A 19,168-nucleotide genomic window follows, 5' to 3' on the forward strand; every position below is an offset into this window, starting at 1 on the left:
GAACACAAAGACAGCAGTCACACATGTTTGGTTGGTTGTTTTTTACAAATGCAGGCGTGGAAGTACAACATGAAACTGTTGGTAGTCACACGACAAAGTGGAAAAATCAGGAAGGACTCACACACACACACACACACACACACACACACACACACACACACACACACACACACACACACACACACACACACACACACACACACACACACACACCACCTCAACCCTCTATTCTGTAAATAGGGCTAGGCATGCACGGTTTCCATAACAACCACGCCCCTCCCTTTTGGCTTGCAGGGGAGGTGTTTTGAAAGTTCAAAAGTGTGTGTTTGAGTGTGCATGTGTGCGTGTGTGTGTGTGTGTGTGTGCGTGTGCGCGCACAGACAGGGGCGTGTGTGCCGAATGAAAGTCTTGGAGGTAAACCCGCCAGTCGATCGGAGCAACCAGTGCCAGCAGCGGGAACCCAGTCGACCCGTCCCGTCTGTTCAGGTGAGCCGCTCCAGTGACCCGGGACGTTCGAGCACCTGAGACCCATGGAAGAAGACGCGACCCGCGCCGAGGCCGGCAGCGCCTCCAGCAGCAGCCGGGCCATCGCGCAGCAGCAGCCCGATGCCGCGCCGGAGCCCGAGCTCCTCACCCCGAGCTTCACCCCGTCGTCCGCCCCGTCCTCCCCGACCCCGACCGGCACCCTCTCCCGGCTGGGCTTCAAAAGCCCGACCAGCCCGACCGCGCCTGTCCCGGGCAGCCCTACCCAGGTGAGCGCCATCACCGTGGTGGCGCTGCTCGACAAGCTGGTGAACATGCTGGAGGCGGTGCAGGACAACCAGCAGCGGATGGAGCAACGGCAAGCCGACCTGGAGGGAGCTGTGCGGGGCGTCCAGGGTGACGTGACGCGCCTGTCCAAGACCCACGTCGGCACCTCCAACTGCGTCAGCAAGCTGCTGGAGCGCTCCCGCAAAGTCAGCCTGCACCTGAAGGAGGTGAGGGAGCGCCTGGACAAACAGGGTGTCCAGGTGAAGAAGCTGGAGGCCAACCACAGCCACCTGCTGAAGAGGAACCACTTTAAAGTGCTCATCTTCCAGGTGAGGGGTTCATTCGTAGCAGCGCCCCCAAAGGTGCTTTAATATACCTCTAAAGTCAATGTAATAGTGATCCAGTAGGGATCTTAAACAGGAGGTGGGGAGATCTCATCGGGGTTGTTGTGTTTGGCTTGAGACGTCATATTACTGTCCTCCACAAAGGTCATTTTTACCTCCATCTGGGAATCATGTGACTGGTTCTGTTTGTTTGTTTGTTAATCAAAAACCACAGAACAAACAGCATCTCAATTTTGTGGGGAAAAAAATTGTGGGTCCAGGGGTGGAGAACAGGTGATTCAATTTTGAGGCCTGTCCCAAAGATGGTATGGATACAGGATGTTTTTTCATAAGGGACCCCACTGTGGTGACGCTATGACCCACCCAACCTCGTTTCTGATTGGCTGGAGACGTCGATCATGTTTCTAATGTAGTTCTGAAGGATTGAATCTGTCGCAACAGCCAATCAGAGGCCAATATTGGATTTCAATATTGGCTTGACAGACGCACCATGGTCTGATTGCCCTAGTTTCCCCTTTGTCATTTTTTTAAAGGGTGGGTGTGGGTTTGGGGTGTTCGCGGTATTATGCAAAAACAACCCAACGGATTTTTGAGACTAGAAAAGAATACTTTGCAATTTGATGTGAATCCAGGGCTGAGGGGCCTGTGTGAGTTCCAACAGCAACTGTGAATGGTCCACCAATGACTCCACCTTTTTGGGTTAAAGCATGTGACATTTTAACATTTAATATGTTAATGAAATCTATTTGCATCAGTAACTATTCCAGAGGACTCTTTGTATGTGTAAGCACAAGCCCTATTTGTATTTGACTGACTGTAGAAGTGGGTGTGTTTGGATGTGAAAGGTGATCCGCTTTACGGCGAGTCATCATTAATGGATGAGCATTCAGCTCTAATAAGTCAAGTACACATTATATAAAAGTGTTGACGATGGTTTGGTTTCTAAATGGAGGTTAGGATCTCAATGTCCTACACACGCTTGTAAACCTTTTCTGCTCATGCTGTCTTTGGTTGTGTGTGTGTGTGTGTGTGTGTGTGTGTGTGTGTGTGTGTGTGTGTGTGTGTGTGTGTGTGTGTGTGTGTGTGTGTGTGTGTGTGTGTGTGTGAAAGAGAGAGAGATGAAGAAGGGTGTGTCTGGGAATGAAGCGATTGGATAATAGAGGAGGACTCAGCCCCTGACTGTGACTAGATCTGGTTACACCCTACAGTCATACGTCAGACAGGCAGGCAGCTTTAGGTGGATTGACTTCAACTACTCTACCACACCTGTGAAGGTAAAGCTCTACTTGGGCTCAAAAATAAGTAATACACTTCACAATATTCTCTGGTGAATCCTTATGTAACCCATTTCTTACTTATCCAAGGTATGAAGGTCCTTCAGAACGTCGTTTTTTCACACGAGACGGGCCCTAACTGTAACCTGGAGTCGTTCTGTGTTAATAAAAACAGAGACAAAAAAAAAGAATCCTGATCTCTTCACGCTCTCTGAGTATAGCGTGTGCATGAATAAGTGTGTGTGTTTTAATGTGTTTGTGTGTATGTGTGTGTGTGTGTGTGTGTGTGTGTGTGTGTGTGTGTGTGTGTGTGTGTGTGTGTGTGTGTGTGCCCAGACAGCAAAAGGGGGGGGGGGGCATTGTTGACACAGGCTGGACCTCTGAGAGCTCTTAACCACCGTTGTTATCTGGTTTCCCAGGTACTGAGGCTCCGTTGTTCCAATGCAACAGGTGCCAAGACCTAACAGTGAATTCAAGGCGGCTCTGCTGATCGATTAGTGGCTCTCTATTTGCTCCATGGGTGTGTGCTGTTGCTTTAAAGCGAGTGGATTTTTCCTGTTACGTTTTCCGACCACAATCCATGTATTCCTTTCCCTCTCTCCTGTTAATGTGTTAAATCAGTAATGTGAGCGTTTAGCTGTGGCTGCTGTTCACAGGCTCCAGGTAAACGTCTAGATCTGCCTTGTGCTGATTTTCTCCCTCTAGTCATACAGGGAGATGGAAATTAATGGGTGGGGAGAAGCAGATCCAGGTATGCTCTAGTGGCGGGAGGGGGGGGATCTTTGCAGCATGTGTTTGTGTGCAGCTTGCCCATTGGACGCTATGCTGATCCGTTGGGTCAGGTATATGAGGTTACAGTGCTGCTAAATGAGACTTGGCACGCCTGAGGGGAGCGGGAAATAAAGACCTAAGTGCAGCCCTTGTTCCTTGTCTTCCCTGAGCTGGTGTTGGCTCCCGTTCTGTCCATCACTTTCTGCTTCACATCACCCTCACGTTGTGCTCGATCTATGAGTTTATGATGCCTTTCGTTTTTATACAACCTCCAATGTCCATGTGGGCATGTTTTTCTCTTTGCGTGAGCCACCTGTCCTGATTCCCTGAAAATGCTTGAAAGCACATGTTCCCCGCCTCACGCGACTCTTTGATAAAGCGCATTTGTTGGGCTCCCAAGAGCTGAATTCTCGATACCAGCCCTGTGGCGATTGGCTGAGGGGGCCCTCGTCCTCCTCTCCCCTGCTTGACAAAATTGATCCAGAACACTCATCACTCTGTACGTGCCAGTTGAGGTGGAAACAAATAGAGTTTCTGGGTAATCGCCCACAGTTGCACAGAGGAGGGGTGAAAAGCAGCTCCAATGATTTGGCTGCTGTCTGGTCAGAAATGACGCTGCTCTGTTGCATTCCTGTGCATAACAAGTACTAATGAGGACTTAATTACTGCTGATTATTGTTTGTTTGTCTTTGTGCACCAGTGTCTTTCCTGTCGTCTTATGGCCCTCCCCTCACTCGGCCTTTTCTCTCACACACACAAACGAATACTACTCCCAGCCGTGTGAGATTCCAGTGTCCAGTGTTTGGTAATGACTTTCATTTGATAATCGCAGAGAGTCTTTCTACTATTTGCCACAAGTACATCTTAATGTCCTTTAGTGGGTTTATTTTACAGTGGAACTTCACCTTAACAAACAAGTTAAACCCAGTGCCACATTGAACAAGCTATCAAAAAACATTCATTTGACATTGCAAGGTAAGAAAAACAAGTTCTGCAGCCAAGCTAAACACAATGACTGCGACAAGATTTGGCATGCAGATGCTGAGCGGTAGAGGCTGTGATGACATCAGTTCTCTGTACAATTAATGTTTATCAATACTAAAAACTTAAAATCACTCATTTGAAGTGTTGTTTTATGTTAAATATATTGACTTTTATCATTTTTTTCAGCAGCAGGAAGAAAAGGCTGTAAATGTAGACAATGTTGTTTCTCTAAGATGGAGCTCATACTACTGAATCTCAGCGTCGGTTCGAGCTGATACCTCTAGTTTAATGGCACAAAACTCTAAGTTGTGCTCTAATTTGTCTCTTCTTTTTTTTTTTCAATGCCTGCAAATCAAACACGACACAAGTTAACCACCAGAGAAGCCCTGTAAGTCAAAGAAAGAAAGAAGAAGGCGAGTGTTGCAGTAGGGAGTTGAGCTTCAATAAAGAGCATTTATTCACTAGGCTCTTTTCAAACAATAAATGCTCGGAGTGCTTTAGTGTAATTACAGTTGCGTGTGTTCTGTGCAGAATCCTCAATTGTAAAATCAGATCCATCTACGCAGGTTGGTGCAGGCCACTGGCTTTAGGCTACAGCTGGGATTTGTTTTGTGCATCCCTGGACCAGGTGATATATTACACCAGTGCATAGCCCAAAGCAGTGCTAGCTGTTACAGTTCAGATTGAGCTTCAGCCCACATAAAAGAACAAAACGGTTAACTCGATGTCAGAAAACTACATAATGTGACTAACACAACTGATGCCACTGAGACAATTTGGATTAATTAGAACAAATTCAGAAACGCTTCAGTACCTTCAACTAAATGGGAAAAAGTGTTTATTTTTGCTAAATTTAGTCAACATTTGTAAGAAGTGTAAGGGCTTATGATTTTAAATTTAGGAATTATTTTACAGTTACAAATCCCAGCAGTCTTATTTTGCTTTAAGGTTTCAAAAGATGTACTTCCTTATTTCCTGTCTGCGGTTAGATAAAAGTTCAGAGAGATGGACTCAAGACATGTTTGGGCTTTGACCATCCAGGCCAATGGGCGTCTGTTCTGACGTCTACCCTCACTGAGATTGCTGAATGGCCTTTGGAAAGAGAAGTCACTCTGATTGGTTGTTTGGGAAAAGGCAAATCTATGGAATCTATGCTCATGTATGCCACATACATGTGTTTAAACACAAGTATGTGGCTTTGCTGCCTTGTATCTCCAAGAAGAACAGCCCTATTTTGATGAGACTGACTGTTGACCATATTCTAAAGGGTCATTTAGTTCAAAGTAAGAAGTAGGTGAATGTTATATGCATAAAAACGTCCTTCTTGAGTTTTATTACATATTATTGGAGACACATTGATTCGAGATGAGAAATTGAATGAAAAATTACATTCTGAAAAGTCAATACCTGAAAGTGAAACTGAGTATAGCAGAGTGAGGCTTCCAGTTTAAAGATACCTGTCAAACTAGTATGGGATGCCTTTGACACTTCAGTCGTGTATTATTTAGCTCAGTGCTCTGGTATGGTGCTTGGTGGCGGTCTGGAACACACCACTGAAACACTTGACAGAGATCAACAATCACAAAAAAAAAAGAATCTCTCCAAAAATCATATCAAGACTCCAAATTGCAAAACCGTGAACCCTTTATGGTATTTTTCTAAATGAACATCGATGTTTGGTTAGAGCATGGCTTCTTGCTTCGTTATCATTCACATTTTGCCTCTGGGATTCATTCCTCAGATAACTTGGAATGAAAGAACAACAGAAAACCAAGAGGGCAAAAGTGCAGTAGACAAGAGAAATCAATATATGGACAAAATTACTTGGCAGATGGGAAAAAGACAAAGTGACAAAAGTGGTCTTTTCCTGTGGAGTATAACACTCCCTTGGTGAAAAGACATGCATGTACATGGGAAAGTATTACCTTCACCACTTGCTTCTTTGTTTGTTGTCACAATCAGGTTTGACAAGTCTGCCCAATTTTGTCACTGTCAGGTGCAAAGGCAATGCTGCAACTTCACATTCACATGTTTGCATCCAGCGGTAACAGCTTTACGACAACAGGACAGTGTTCGTGTTCAAAACTATCACTAACCCTGCATCATATGACTACTGACATGAAAAGCATGTTTCAGTAAGGCTGTTTTTGCCATGAAATGAAAAGATTCAGGTATAATTGGATCCAAGTTATCCCCTGAGGTCTTTACAAAGAAATATGGACAATGCACGAAAGCGGTGTGAGCAAAGATAAAGGTGAAAGTGCCTCAGAAAATTACAATAAGTCTGCCAGCGCTTCTCATGATGTACTGCACATTTTTCTATTAAACAGCCAGGAGTGCATAGTGCAGTTCTTATATAGCCACAGGGATTGACAAGGACATTGACCTCTTCATTTCTCACTTCTACTCACAAGTGCTTCTTTGCTTTGACAACTTTGCTCTTACTCTTTTGAGAATCCCTTTTCATGCTTACAAAGGTTTGCAGAGAGTTATCGACGTGGTTAAGGAAACACTACTCTGAGTTTTTGTGCTGGTATTCCTCCAAAAAATGTCAAGGTCTTGCATTCGAAAAGAATGAAACCAGATATCCTCTTTTGACTCCCATCGCCATCCTTATTTTCTGGCATCCTTATTTTAGACCTCAGCACTGCAACTACGTGTCTGTACCTGCTCCTTTTTCATGTTTCAAACCAAACTATCTGTCCAATCCACTTGCCAAGGCCACAACATCCACAGCAGGAAAAGGGAGAACAATGGCCGTGCTGGTTCTCATCATTCTTATTTCTCTGCATTTATGCAAAACCTCTAAAATACAACATGTCTTGAGATAACATGATGAATTCCTGGCATCACTGTGGATTTTCATGCCCTCTGACCTCCATATTGGCTAAACACTCTGACAATTGTTGGTAGCCTAATCAAAAACGCTCACGGTATCTCTGCACAGCCTTTATCAAACAATGGTTCTGATAGGAACAGTTGCGGAGTTGTACCGCAGTGATGTTTAAAAGTGGACCATAGAAAAGTTTGTCAAAAAACATGAAGGAGATAAGTCAAGAAAAATGAGAAAATATGAACTCTAAATGTAAAAGAAAATGCGAAAACATTAATAATTCATCCCACCTTACAGAAGATAGTGGAGAGGAACAGGGATGGAGAAGATGTGTATTGTATGATAAGGAGCACATTGGTGCAGTCAACCATAATCCTATTATAATGTGTATTACACTATGTATGAAATTAATCATGAGCATGTACTCCACAATATGGAACATGTCGTCATCCACAGTACACACACCACTGCCCTATGAATTATGGGTTGTGGGAAGAGGTTCTTTCAGACATCTAACATCATCAATTATGTCAGCAGGAATAATGGCCGTCTCTCCAGACTCACACAATCTCCATTCCACCTGCTCGTCAGCATGACATAAGGCCTGAATTGGTTATTGTTTCGTGTGATTATGCAAGCTTGCAAGGCCATTAAACATGTCGTGTTTTCATTTGGTGAGGCCTACATGGGAGAGGTGGAGATGGGAAAGAATGCCCTAACTTGTTTTGCAAAGCTGAGTATGAGGCAAGAATGATTAGAAATTGGCTGGAGCACACTCTAATGTTGAAAGTAGCTCATTGTTAAGTATTTCAATGTACAGTACATTTGTAAATATGAGACAATCGCAGAGTACATACAGACTATGAGTTTATGTGGTTGTACCATCTGTTGACACAGTGCAGATTCCATTTCTTTTCCTTCCTTTCCTCCCTACTTCCTCTGATCACAGATGGCTCATCATGCACAGGGAAATGGTCAGTGGGGATGTGATGTTGTTCACCAGGCTGGGTATACTGTAAAACAACTTTCATCTGTGTAAAGTCAAGAATGTGGTAACAGTGCAGAATGTGTGTGCATGTGTGTGTTTCTAAGAGTGCAGTGATGGCAGTATAAGCCGTTTGCTTGGACATTTTGACTGCAGGTAGGTCACAGATAAAGAGTTTAACAAATTTAAGGAAACAAGCATGAAATCTTCAGGACAGCGGATGTTATTTTCCAATTTAGAAAGCAAAAACATCCAATTCTTTCAGCTCCCATAATGTCAAAAAGCAAACAAACGTGTGCAGAGAGTTTTATGAAAAAAAAAAATGAAAAAGACGGGGCAGTTTTTGTGGTTATGCCCCATGAAACCCTCATCTGATACAAATCACACCCACAGAATGAGCCCAAGATCAATATGGAAATATGGAAATGAATTTAATGCAAGCATCATAACTTCCTCGGTTTGCGAGGGAAGGAAGAATGAAATGTGCTGCTCAAAAGCATTACCATTCACTTAGAAGCAACAAATGGTCACAAGGTTTAAGGAAACAGAAACTGTTCTCTGCTTCCTCCTGTTTCTAGTCCAACAAAGTCTCTCATCTGTCATTCTGACAGTACTTACAGGGGATTTTCATTGGCAAATGTTTTCATTTATGTTTGTGTGTGGTGGCAATGGGCTACCCTCTCATGGTGCAGTCCTCCAGAAGCACTTGACTTACTGTTCCAACACACCTGTACTAACCCCGCCTGCTGGGATTAAGAAAACGTCCCGTCATCGTCTGATGGGTCAGGAAAAGAAGTGGTTGTGTGGATTACAGATGCTATTGTGGTTCATGTGGCATTAAATCAGCAGGGCTGTGTCTAGTTTTACCCCTGAATGTTCTGACGTATGAGTTGTTTAAGTTGTCACTGTATCTGCAGTTTATCAGACAGGTTGATGCAATCAAGCTGGTGTGGAACAAGGACAAGATCGTTATTGTTTAGCAGCAGGCAGCTCTAGTGTTTATTTAGTTTAGCATGGTAGCATGTTAAAGTATGAGAACGATAGAAAGGCTGATTGGAATTTCATCTCTTTTTTTTTATAAAGCATTCCCCACTTGCTTTTTTTAACCATACCTTTCTATTGTTTACACCCACTCGGATATTGAATTTTGGTAGAAAAATTGGGATTGGAGCAAATGCATCCATACTCTGGAAAACTCAAGAACTACTAAATCAGAAGGCACTTTAGATCATTTATTGTGCATTACTTCTGCCCTATTTTAACTACTGTGCTGAAGTATGGGGAAATACATATAAAAGTCGCTCACAACCTTTATTTCTGATCCAGAAAAGAGCCATAAGAATTATTCACAATGAACTTTATAGAGCTCATACAAATCAATTATTTATTAAATCTAAATTACTGAAAATACATGAAATCGTAAACTATAAGACTGTACAACTTATGTATCAAGCAGCCAATAACTATTTACCACAAAATATAAAATCACAAATACAAATTAATGAATCCAATTACCATTTGAGAGGAAACACATTTTTACAGAAGAAAGCAAGAACAACATGAAGAATATGTTCATTATCGTTCACTGGCGTCAAACTCTGGAACAAACTGGATAACGAAGTTAGGAGTGTGGGAACTCTTTCTGCCTTTAAAAAGGTTTTAAAAACATGATTTTGCAAGGTTATATTTCTGACACAAAAGATGGTTCAAGTCTTACATTGTTATGGCGAATTAAACTTCATGTGTCATGGCTGTGAAAAATGTCACTGTAACCTTAGTGCAGCACCTGAGACGTTGAGCGATAGCCAGATTAATAGTCAGCATATGCTAGATGTTATGGCTACTACACTGAAACCACAAAATTGCCCAGAAACACCACTCGCAAGGGACTACAAGAAGAACATTAACATGATTTGGACTCTTCTCAAGAACTGATAGACGTGTGCAAAGATGCACGCCTATTGGACTGAATGGACAATTTAAAACAACTATGCACCAAAATATAAAAAACTGAAATGTAACATGCAACGTGTGAATTTGGTTGACAATGTGTTGTAATGAGAGAGATGTTGTTGGTTTAGGGGACGGGAACTTTACAAGCCAATGGCTTCTACCCGTCAAGCCTTCGGATGTTGTTGCTGATGTTCAGACACTGATGAAGGTCAAGTCTGCTGTCTGGAAAGAAAAAATTAACTGAATCAATAAATAAATGCAATGAAACTGCTCTGCAGATTATTACAAAATCGGTGACAGGATGGGGCATGTGCCGTCAAATTTTACTGTGAGGCCAGATAAAAGAATGGGTCCATGAATGCCTCTAATATTGCGAGACGTTTGACCCGTTTTGTTAATCATACATTACTGATATCTTGTACCAAGGTGGAGCTGTGTGGGTTTAGTCATTACATATATTTTAATCAAACTGGAATGTAGGACTTTGTTTGTGCTCTATTTCCTTCTCCTCCAGTTGTTGAGATATCATAGCTAAAAAAAAAGGAATGGAAACAAGATGGATGAATAAACGGGGAAGCAGTCAGAGTCTGCTTCTGGTCATATAAGTACCTAACAGTATGGGGCACTGGTGGTAGTAATGACATCTGTCTGAATGTAAGGTGGAATGATTGGGGATGTTCAATCAGAGAATGAGATCAACCTCAACACATCAGGGATATGTCGCCACGCCTTGACATGCCCCCCACTCTGTCGTCTTTATTTTAATAAAGTGGAGGGGTTGAGGAGAAGGGACTTTGTTGTGCAGCTGTTCCCTGATCTGTAATGGAAGCGCTGCAGCTCCATTTTTGTTTCCTTTACTTGACTCAAAGTCATCGTTCAAATGGATCAGCGAGACTTGTCATATCACTAGATGCATACACACACACACACACACACACACACACACACACACACACACACACACATACACACACGGACTTGCCAGCAAACAGAGAGTCAATTATAAAGAAACACTATAGAGTATTATCATGCATGCTATAAACAGGCACACACAAAGTAACACGAGCCCACTGGCACCCTCTCAGTCTTTGACGTGTTGGTGCTGCCTCGCCCTGATCCCTCTGTTTGAATAGAACCTCATTTACATAAGCTCTGAATGAGTAACACCTTGCAGGGCTTGTGACTCGATGGCAGCTCTTCCATACGGCGGTTACGTGAGAGCTTGAGCTCCATTACATGAGTGGCTAATGAAATGTTTAAGTGCGTGAAGCGCTGTAAAGGTGTTGCACTGAATTATCTGTTTTTTCTTGCTCAGTAAATTGCGTCTCCCTTATGGTGCTCTCTTGCTCTCTTAAATGGTTTTGTTTCCTCTTTCACAACCATTGATGTCCTACGTGGCTACACGCAAATGCACGTTGGTGCACGGATACTTCAGCACTCACATATCACGTTCTCTGGCAGATAATGAGTGCTTGACTGGAGAGCACTTTAATTAACAGAGTTCCCAGGAGAAAACTGCCAATTTTTTTGCAATACACACACAAACACACACATGTACACAGACACAAAGTTAGGTTGTTCTAGCATGCTTTTGGGATTGTTTGGGGTTAAAATGGGGACATGGTAATTTCACAGCATTTTCCTGTTTGGTTAGCCAAACACAGAAATACCATTTCCAAAAATTAGAGCACAGCGAGATGAAGGTGGAGAACACTTGAGACACTTGCCATGAGATTAGGATCAGCACTCTTCAATTAAAATTGACGGTTGGTTGTATTTATCACCATGAGTAATGAGTGAGTTTGCAACAAGCCTTACAATTGTGCTGCTGCTGTTGCTGCTTTTGCGAGTCTTGCGAAGCATTTAGAGAGCTCGGTTTTCACTGGAGGGTGTTTGAATTTCTACTGCTTCCTCCCACACACTCCAATACCCAGACTGATGATATCAAACATGTTTTAGGCAAATCTCTGGCAAGCCTGAACTGGAGTAGAAGTGTGAGAATTGAGTCTCCAGAAACCTGAAGAGTGCCAAGTGATTTAAAATGATTAGTGTGAGCCGTAAGAGAAGGACGGTCAAGAGTCTCTATGTCCGCTGGTGTTCCTGATTGGGATTGGTCATTATTACTTATTACTCATCTTTGACTTTATCTCACACTAATTATTGTCAAATATTTCACTCTGGCTGCCTAGGATTGTACACTGACAAGCTGACAAGAGCCATCACCCACATACTTCTGACTTTCTGAGGTTGCATGAACATGTTGAGATCCTTACAGTCCCTGTGGGTGTGGCAGGATGACAGCAAACCGGGGCGTCCAGATACAGATCATCCAGGCATGACAGGAGAGAGAGCGAGAGAATAAAAGAAAGGAATTACAGTTAAACCAAAGGCTGTGACAGTCAGAGCTGTTCTCTCAGGTGGTATCTTTTGTCGTTTCAGCTTTCAACTCCAAACCCTGTAAAAGTCCCAGCTCTTCAAAGATGATGACACACCTCTAGTGGTTGTTGGTGGTATTTAAAAAAACTTCACATGCAAAGAATGTGTTCCTGAGTTACTTCACGGCAAACAAAGTTTATGTTTATATATATATATATATATATATATATATATATATATATATATATATATATATATATATATATATATATATATACACATATATATATATAGATGTGTATATTTACATCCCGTGAAGCGGTGATGTGTTGTATTTGTCAGTGTTTGTGTGTTCGTCCGTCTGTCCACCAAATACGTTCACAACCGTTGCAGATAGAAAGATGAAACAAAAAGCACATTACTCAGGCGGCAAAGGGGATGACAATGAGATGAAGACCTTGACCTTGAGAAAAGTAGATCAAGGTCAAATTTCAACTTTTGTACATTTTTTTGCACATATCAGGTAGAAAGACGAAACAAAAGGAATTATATTCAGGGAGGCAAGGGGATGAAAAATAGATCACAACCTTGACCTTGAAAACTTGGTCAAGGTCAAATTTTCACTTTTATACCTTTTTAAGCATTCATTGCTGCGATCATTATCAAAGTATGTTAGGGTAAAAATTTTAATTCACTGGTGTCGCGGGATGTCGCAGTCTCTGACTTGTTTATATTAAAACCCCATGTCCAACCACACACAGGATGTGGTTGGGGATGGTATTGGGGTTGGGTGCACCCTAACATCAGTGCCTGATGGTAGGGTGGTTGAGTAGAGTTATCAGCATGTCACAATTGGATCAAATGGCCTGGAGCTGGTAATATACGGTACAACAGCCTTTTCATCAGAGCACACCACTGGTGGTAAGTGAAGAATGGTTAGAAGGCTGGATTCCAAAAGGCCATCTGGTTTCTCCAGTCCTTTATGTTGTAAAGACACCTGGAGAAAGAAGTAGTGCTCACTTTGTCAACAGGTATTTAGCTGGTTTAAGCACTCGTATGATGTGTCAAGGGCTTGCTATGAATTCTTTGAAGTGCAGGCATACTGATGCAGAGTCCCTCTCATGAGCATAGCATAAATATGTAGAAGAAGACATGTAATTGGAGCATGTACTGGGGATGGTAGTAGGAATTGCATCACTTTGTTAAACATCTCATGTAAGTATAGCTCCACTACCACCACTGGAGCTGAACCTTCCAGATAGACTTACACCTGGGTGCGTAAGGATGGGAGCGAATGGGGGGATGTACTGCGGCTCATAAATCCAGTGTGCCTCTATGCATGTGATTATGTGGTAGACATTAAGGAAGACAGAGGAGGAAGAGACTGGAGCCCAAAATATTAAATGTATTGTTCTGCGTCTCACTTGGTTTATGGTTATCAATGTTCTCATAGCAGACAAGCAGTGTGCGACTCCTGCAGAGGATTACGTGGAATTCCTCAGATGTCTTGAGGAGGAGTCCGAGGGGGCAAGTGGGGACTAGTTGCCGCTGCAAGCAAAGCAACCCAGAGCGAGTGATGTGTGGAGTGTATTAATCACATAGATCTCTGTGCTGAATGAAGTCAATTGGACCTCATCTTAGAGGTTTCTTCAATTCTGATGAGCATAAATATCTATCATGACCTGGATGACTTCATGAGAATCTTCACTGACATGCAAATGCTTTAAATGTGGACAAAGTTCTACTTTACCATATTGGTGGTTGTGTTTTTGGAAATGAACTTTATATTATCCTCATTTCGACCACTTTAGTCAAGAACCCTATTCAAGTTGTTTGAACTCATTCATTCATTCATCTTCCCAACTGCTTCTTCTACTTTTTAGAGTCACGGGGGTTGCCGAAGCCTATCCCAGCTGTTGTTTTAAATATAAAGCTTGACGTGTAATTGTTATTGTAACCTCTTCAATCAGAAATATTGAACATAATTTTTTGTCATACCAAAATCTCTAGTTTTAGAAATTATGCTCAGTCATTACTGATCTAAATGAGCTCCTTTTTAACTTACCTTTGTATGTTTTTGTATTTCCCAACAGGAAGACAATGAGATCCCCACTACCGTGGCTGTCAAGGACTCCCTCAAGACCCCACAACCGAGCCAATATGATGCTGAGTCCACCCATCCTACTCCATCTATTAGCGGCTCTATTGATATCGGCCACGCTCAAGATTCCGCTCTTCAGTCCATTAACCTGTCCTCAGACGAGGATGAGAGTCTTGCATCACACCCAGTGGAGGAAATGATGCTGGAGGGTGAGGAAGCAATGTATTCAGGCATATCCCCCACATATGAAAGAAGGGCTGACAGGTTCAAGCGCTCCAGCCTGAAGAAGGTTGATAGCTTCAAGAAGGCCTTCTCACGTCAGAGCATCGAGAAGAAGATGAACCAGATCACCACTAAGATTGTGCCACCAGAGAAGCGAGAGAAAATCATCAAAACCCTCACCCCAAACCATCCCAAGAGCCCGACTGCCAAGAGCTCCTCTTTCAAGGTGTCTCCCATGACCTTCAATGTCAAGAAGGTCAGAGATGTGGAGGCCCCAGCACAAGATTTGGGGTCAACTGAGGCAGAGGCCCATGTAGAGATTCCTGGTCTGGGAAACTTAGATGGAGAGATTCCCTTGGCTGAGGTGCACAATGAGGAAGGTCTTCTTGAGGAAATTCAGAATGTGATTCCCTCCACCCCAGAGAGCTTAAAGGCCGAGCTGGAAATCAATGGAAATGCACAAGTCATTGAGTGTGAGATAAATGGTGATCGCTGCGCTGGCCTGGCAGTTCCAGAGAATGTCGAAGATGTTATTGAAGAGGAAGAAGAGGAGGAAGATCAAGAGAAACCCAACAGCCCTGTTGAATCAACACCAGCGACAGCTGCTGTAGAGCAAGTGTCTTAATTTGATTTGATTGAGTTTTAGTTTGAGTTTCACATTCCTATATTTTTCCTTCTTAAAATTTCTACATTTATTAACACCCACCAGGATGAAATGATCCCTCCATTATAGACAGGCCTGGGTTCTTGTGAAAAACAACTGTACAAGAAACAGACCCTGTGCTTAGTAAAGCCCTTCCCCTTCAGGTTAATGGTGCCGTCATAAATACACTTCTCTAGCCAATCTTTGTTTAAGCAAACCACGAGCAGAATATGTTTTAAAATGACCCCAACAGGTGTTTCTCAATACAAAAGAAGTGAGGCATGTAACACAAGAGCACCATCTTCTAGTGTGATATCTTACCAATGTGTCAAGCAGCTCTTTAAAAATGATTAAAAAGATAAGTAACATGACAAAAGTATCATGTCTCTGTTGTACGACATTTTATTTTCATTTTTTTTCTTGCTGTTTGAGTTACCTGCTAACTGCTTCAAGTCTGGAGGGAGCTACATCATCAGTGTATCACAGCCTGTCTTTTCCCAACACCTCTTAGGCTATTTCCATTTATACAGCCTCCAACTGGTTGCTGTCACCACCTCTGCAGCCTGCTCGAGGAAAGAACCACACTGACCTCTATTATGTCTTTGTAACAACAATAAAACGCATGGTAAGGCACAACAGTCCGACCTTGACTTTAACAGCTTTGATTTTCATAAATATAGTCTAAAGACCTGGACACAAAGTGTCTTAGAAACCAGATGTGACAGTGTCCACACCAGAATCTAGTGTAAGCGTGTCCTAAACCCTATCGTAGGGTAGTCCAAGAAAGTATTGTAGCAATGCACCATAACTCACTCCCCTTGACTGGTACCCACCTCTTCAATAGAAGCACATCTCCAGGGCGGTGGGCCAAGTATCTCCCTCCTGCTGTGTTTGTCTGCCCCCGGAGGTATTTTCCTCATTGACGGATAGCTTCTTTGTTCTTTGTCTGCTTTTTTTTTTTTTTTTGAGAAAATAGTAAGTCTTTGGCTCAAGTGGTACAGCCTGTTGAGAGGGTGTGTTGCCAGGTTTCACAGGGGATAGAACGAAGACTCTGAGTTTTCTGAGTAAAAAGATCAAAGAAGGTATTTTGTTGTGAACTAGAGGTTAGAGTTAAATAAATTTTTTGGACCCTGAAAAAGCTGAGACCTCAAGTGACGGATATAAATCAGATGTTCAATTGAGGTTGTCTTTTCACCTGGAACTCACTGTTTCACTGTTCCCATCTTGATGAGCTATCTTCAGCCGCTTGCAGTGTATTAACATATTTTAAGTTTGTTTTAACCACTGACTCAAGTAGATTGGATTTCATTTGAATCTGAATGTTACTGAGTATCACACTAATCCACTCACTGGAAAGATAAATCAAACAATTACTTACAAATATCATAGAATGCTACTGCAGATCGTTCAGTTAGGACACAAATGAAGGACATCATTGTGAGACAGCAGCTGCTCTAGATGGTGAGACAGATACACAGTTGAATGGACACAACATTTATGTAACACATAAACTTACCCTTTGAAACCTTCAGTCTTCTGCAGGACACCTTAGTGTGTTTATGTACAGGAAATATGTCTATACGAGGCACTACTCTAGGTTTCTACAGCGTATACACTATAAATGATGATAAATGATCGTGTGTTCCAGAGGAAACGTGTCCGTGTATTTTTTTTCTGGCCACTATGAGACCTGGGTGTCTCAAAGTAGTCAGTCACTCATAACTGACTTGTTTGAAATGTTTACTGTTTCATATGTTTAAGACATTAACACTACCATGAGAATTGTTATGCATCATCACCAAATCTTCTAGCTCCATGCACACAATTTTACAGTGCCTTTACCTTGCAAGAGCTGGCATTAATTTTGGCTCTCCAGGGGGGATAAATTCCTGTGTTTTTGTGGAAAAGAGTGAGCATTAAATATGGGTTATTGTTTTTTCCCTCTTCTAAGGCATTCCCTGCAGCTATAACGGCATGGGGCATCATCAAGGTTTGATACCCACCTACATAAAAAATGAGAACGTTTTAAATTTGATTTGACATATCCACGTTTGAAAGTGATGCTGAAAGTACTTTAAAGTGTCCGTCCTTTTGTTGCAAACCTAGGTGATCAATTGAATGTCTTGGCTCACTAAAAAATTTTAGCATGTTTTACCCGGTGCCAGTGATCCAGGAGCTATACAGGGTCAGGGAAGTAAATAAAGGAAGAGGAGCAGCCCTGTTGTTGATGGATGAACTCTGCTCTGTCCATTTTTCATGCTCTTTGCCTCCATGTTGAAATAGTGCAAAAGAGAAGAGAGCCACTGGTAATCTGCCATTGTAGAGGCTCCTGGGCAAGACCTTTTAGTGGAAGATATGTAAGTGCAGGAATTGGGACATATAGAAAAAAGCTTTTGTTGTTGTAGAAGATGAAAAGTTGCTTTGGAGTTGGGCAAATAAGAGCATGACAGAAAGGTGAAAGCCTTAAATGCATTTGTGGAATTTAAAAATACTGTGGAGAGCGCCATTATCTGATCTATACCCCACTGCAGCTATCATTTTTCCCTCCAGTCAGGATTAAGCAATGGATTCCAGAGCAGATTGTGGGGGCCCACATCTTTTCATATCTTAACTATGCAAGAAAACCACTGCCGATGCTTCACTGCAGTCTCGTAAACATGGGAGAAATGAAATATCCCACATAATTTCAACAGCAGTTGACAAAATGCCGTTCAATGCTTCCTGCCTTTTGATCTCTGTTAACCTGCCACTTCATTCAATGGGATCTTGAAGTAAAATAATTCAACATAATTGATTTTAAATAGCTTGTGACATTAATACATGTTGATAAGATCTGCGTGTCTCTCGTTGGTCTTTGTATATCATCTAAAGGGATTGAACACTATAGGGTTATACATTCTGTCTATGTTCTGTGTACTATAGAGGTTAAACTGTGACTGGCTTTGAGGTATTTTCTGCATATTCCTGAAAATGTGTTATTTTGGTGATATGTGTACTAATGTTTAAATTTCTGTATGCATGTGAAATTCTGTCTCCCTTTGAAAAATGTTTAATCTGTTTAATATGGATCATATGTGAGCTGCTTATGTAAGAAAGTTATAACACCAGGTATCTCCTGTATTGTCAGGTAGGATGTGTTCGTTCATTCAAAGTTATTATTTTCATGTAAACCAAAGAAATTCCCTTCACAGCATCTTGTAAACATGCAGGCATTTCTTTTCAGAATTTATTATTGTGTACATCAATAAACAATTTATGACATTAAACATTAACTGTGCTTTTTTTTTTTGCAATCCCTCAAGTAAAAAGTGATAATAACTTACACACATTACCACACTACAATGTTAAATGGAATTTAATTTTTGAAGCTCACAGAAGACTGGGAAATGAACAGGACTATAATAGCAGGAAAAGTCTGTGCAATTGGAAAGATAAATGTTAGACGAATTATGAATATTTTTATACACACATGTATTTTTTACATATATACTGGAATGGTATATTTGTCTCCTATGGCATCTTGTAAACATGTACGCATTTCTTCTCAGAATTTATTTTTGTGTACGTCAATAAACATTTTAGGATAATATACATTAACTGCTTTTTTTTTTGCAATCCATCAGGTATCAGTAACATCAGTGATAATAAATTACGCACACTCATGATAGCACACTATCATGTTAAATGGAATTTAATTTTTGAAGCTCACAGAAGACTGGGAAATGAACAGGACTATAATAGCAGGAAAAGTCTGCAAATGGAAAAATAAAGGTAATACTAATTATAAATATTTTTTATACACACATGTATATATATTTTTTAACATGTGTACTTTTATACATATATACTGGTATGGTATATACTGTATGTATCCTGTAGCACTCCAATGAAAACTCACAAATTTACATTTTATATAGCTCAATCTGACACGC

At 41.7% G+C, this 19,168-nt stretch overlaps 1 protein-coding gene across 1 annotated transcript; it reads left to right on the forward strand.

The window, feature by feature from the left end:
* The first annotated feature begins 338 nt into the window (after positions 1-338).
* cavin2a (caveolae associated protein 2a) lies at positions 339-18,508 on the forward strand. The gene is made up of 2 exons (XM_068329561.1): positions 339-1,079; positions 14,364-18,508. Exons 1-2 carry the CDS (start codon positions 531-533, stop codon positions 15,216-15,218), a joined length of 1,404 nt encoding a protein of 467 aa, XP_068185662.1. The 5' UTR covers positions 339-530; the 3' UTR covers positions 15,219-18,508.
* Positions 18,509-19,168: the final 660 nt, after the last annotated feature.

This window comes from Antennarius striatus, chromosome 12, assembly GCF_040054535.1.
Source record: "Antennarius striatus isolate MH-2024 chromosome 12, ASM4005453v1, whole genome shotgun sequence".
Classification (NCBI taxonomy): Eukaryota; Metazoa; Chordata; class Actinopteri; order Lophiiformes; family Antennariidae; genus Antennarius; species Antennarius striatus.

Bases quoted from the DNA above. Each gene is read 5' to 3' on its own strand.
- cavin2a (XM_068329561.1), top strand. From the start codon at position 531: ATGGAAGAAGACGCGACCCGCGCCGAGGCCGGCAGCGCCTCCAGCAGC. The intron at 1,080-14,363 runs GTGAGGGGTTCA...ATTTCCCAACAG, and splicing joins TTAAAGTGCTCATCTTCCAG to GAAGACAATGAGATCCCCAC.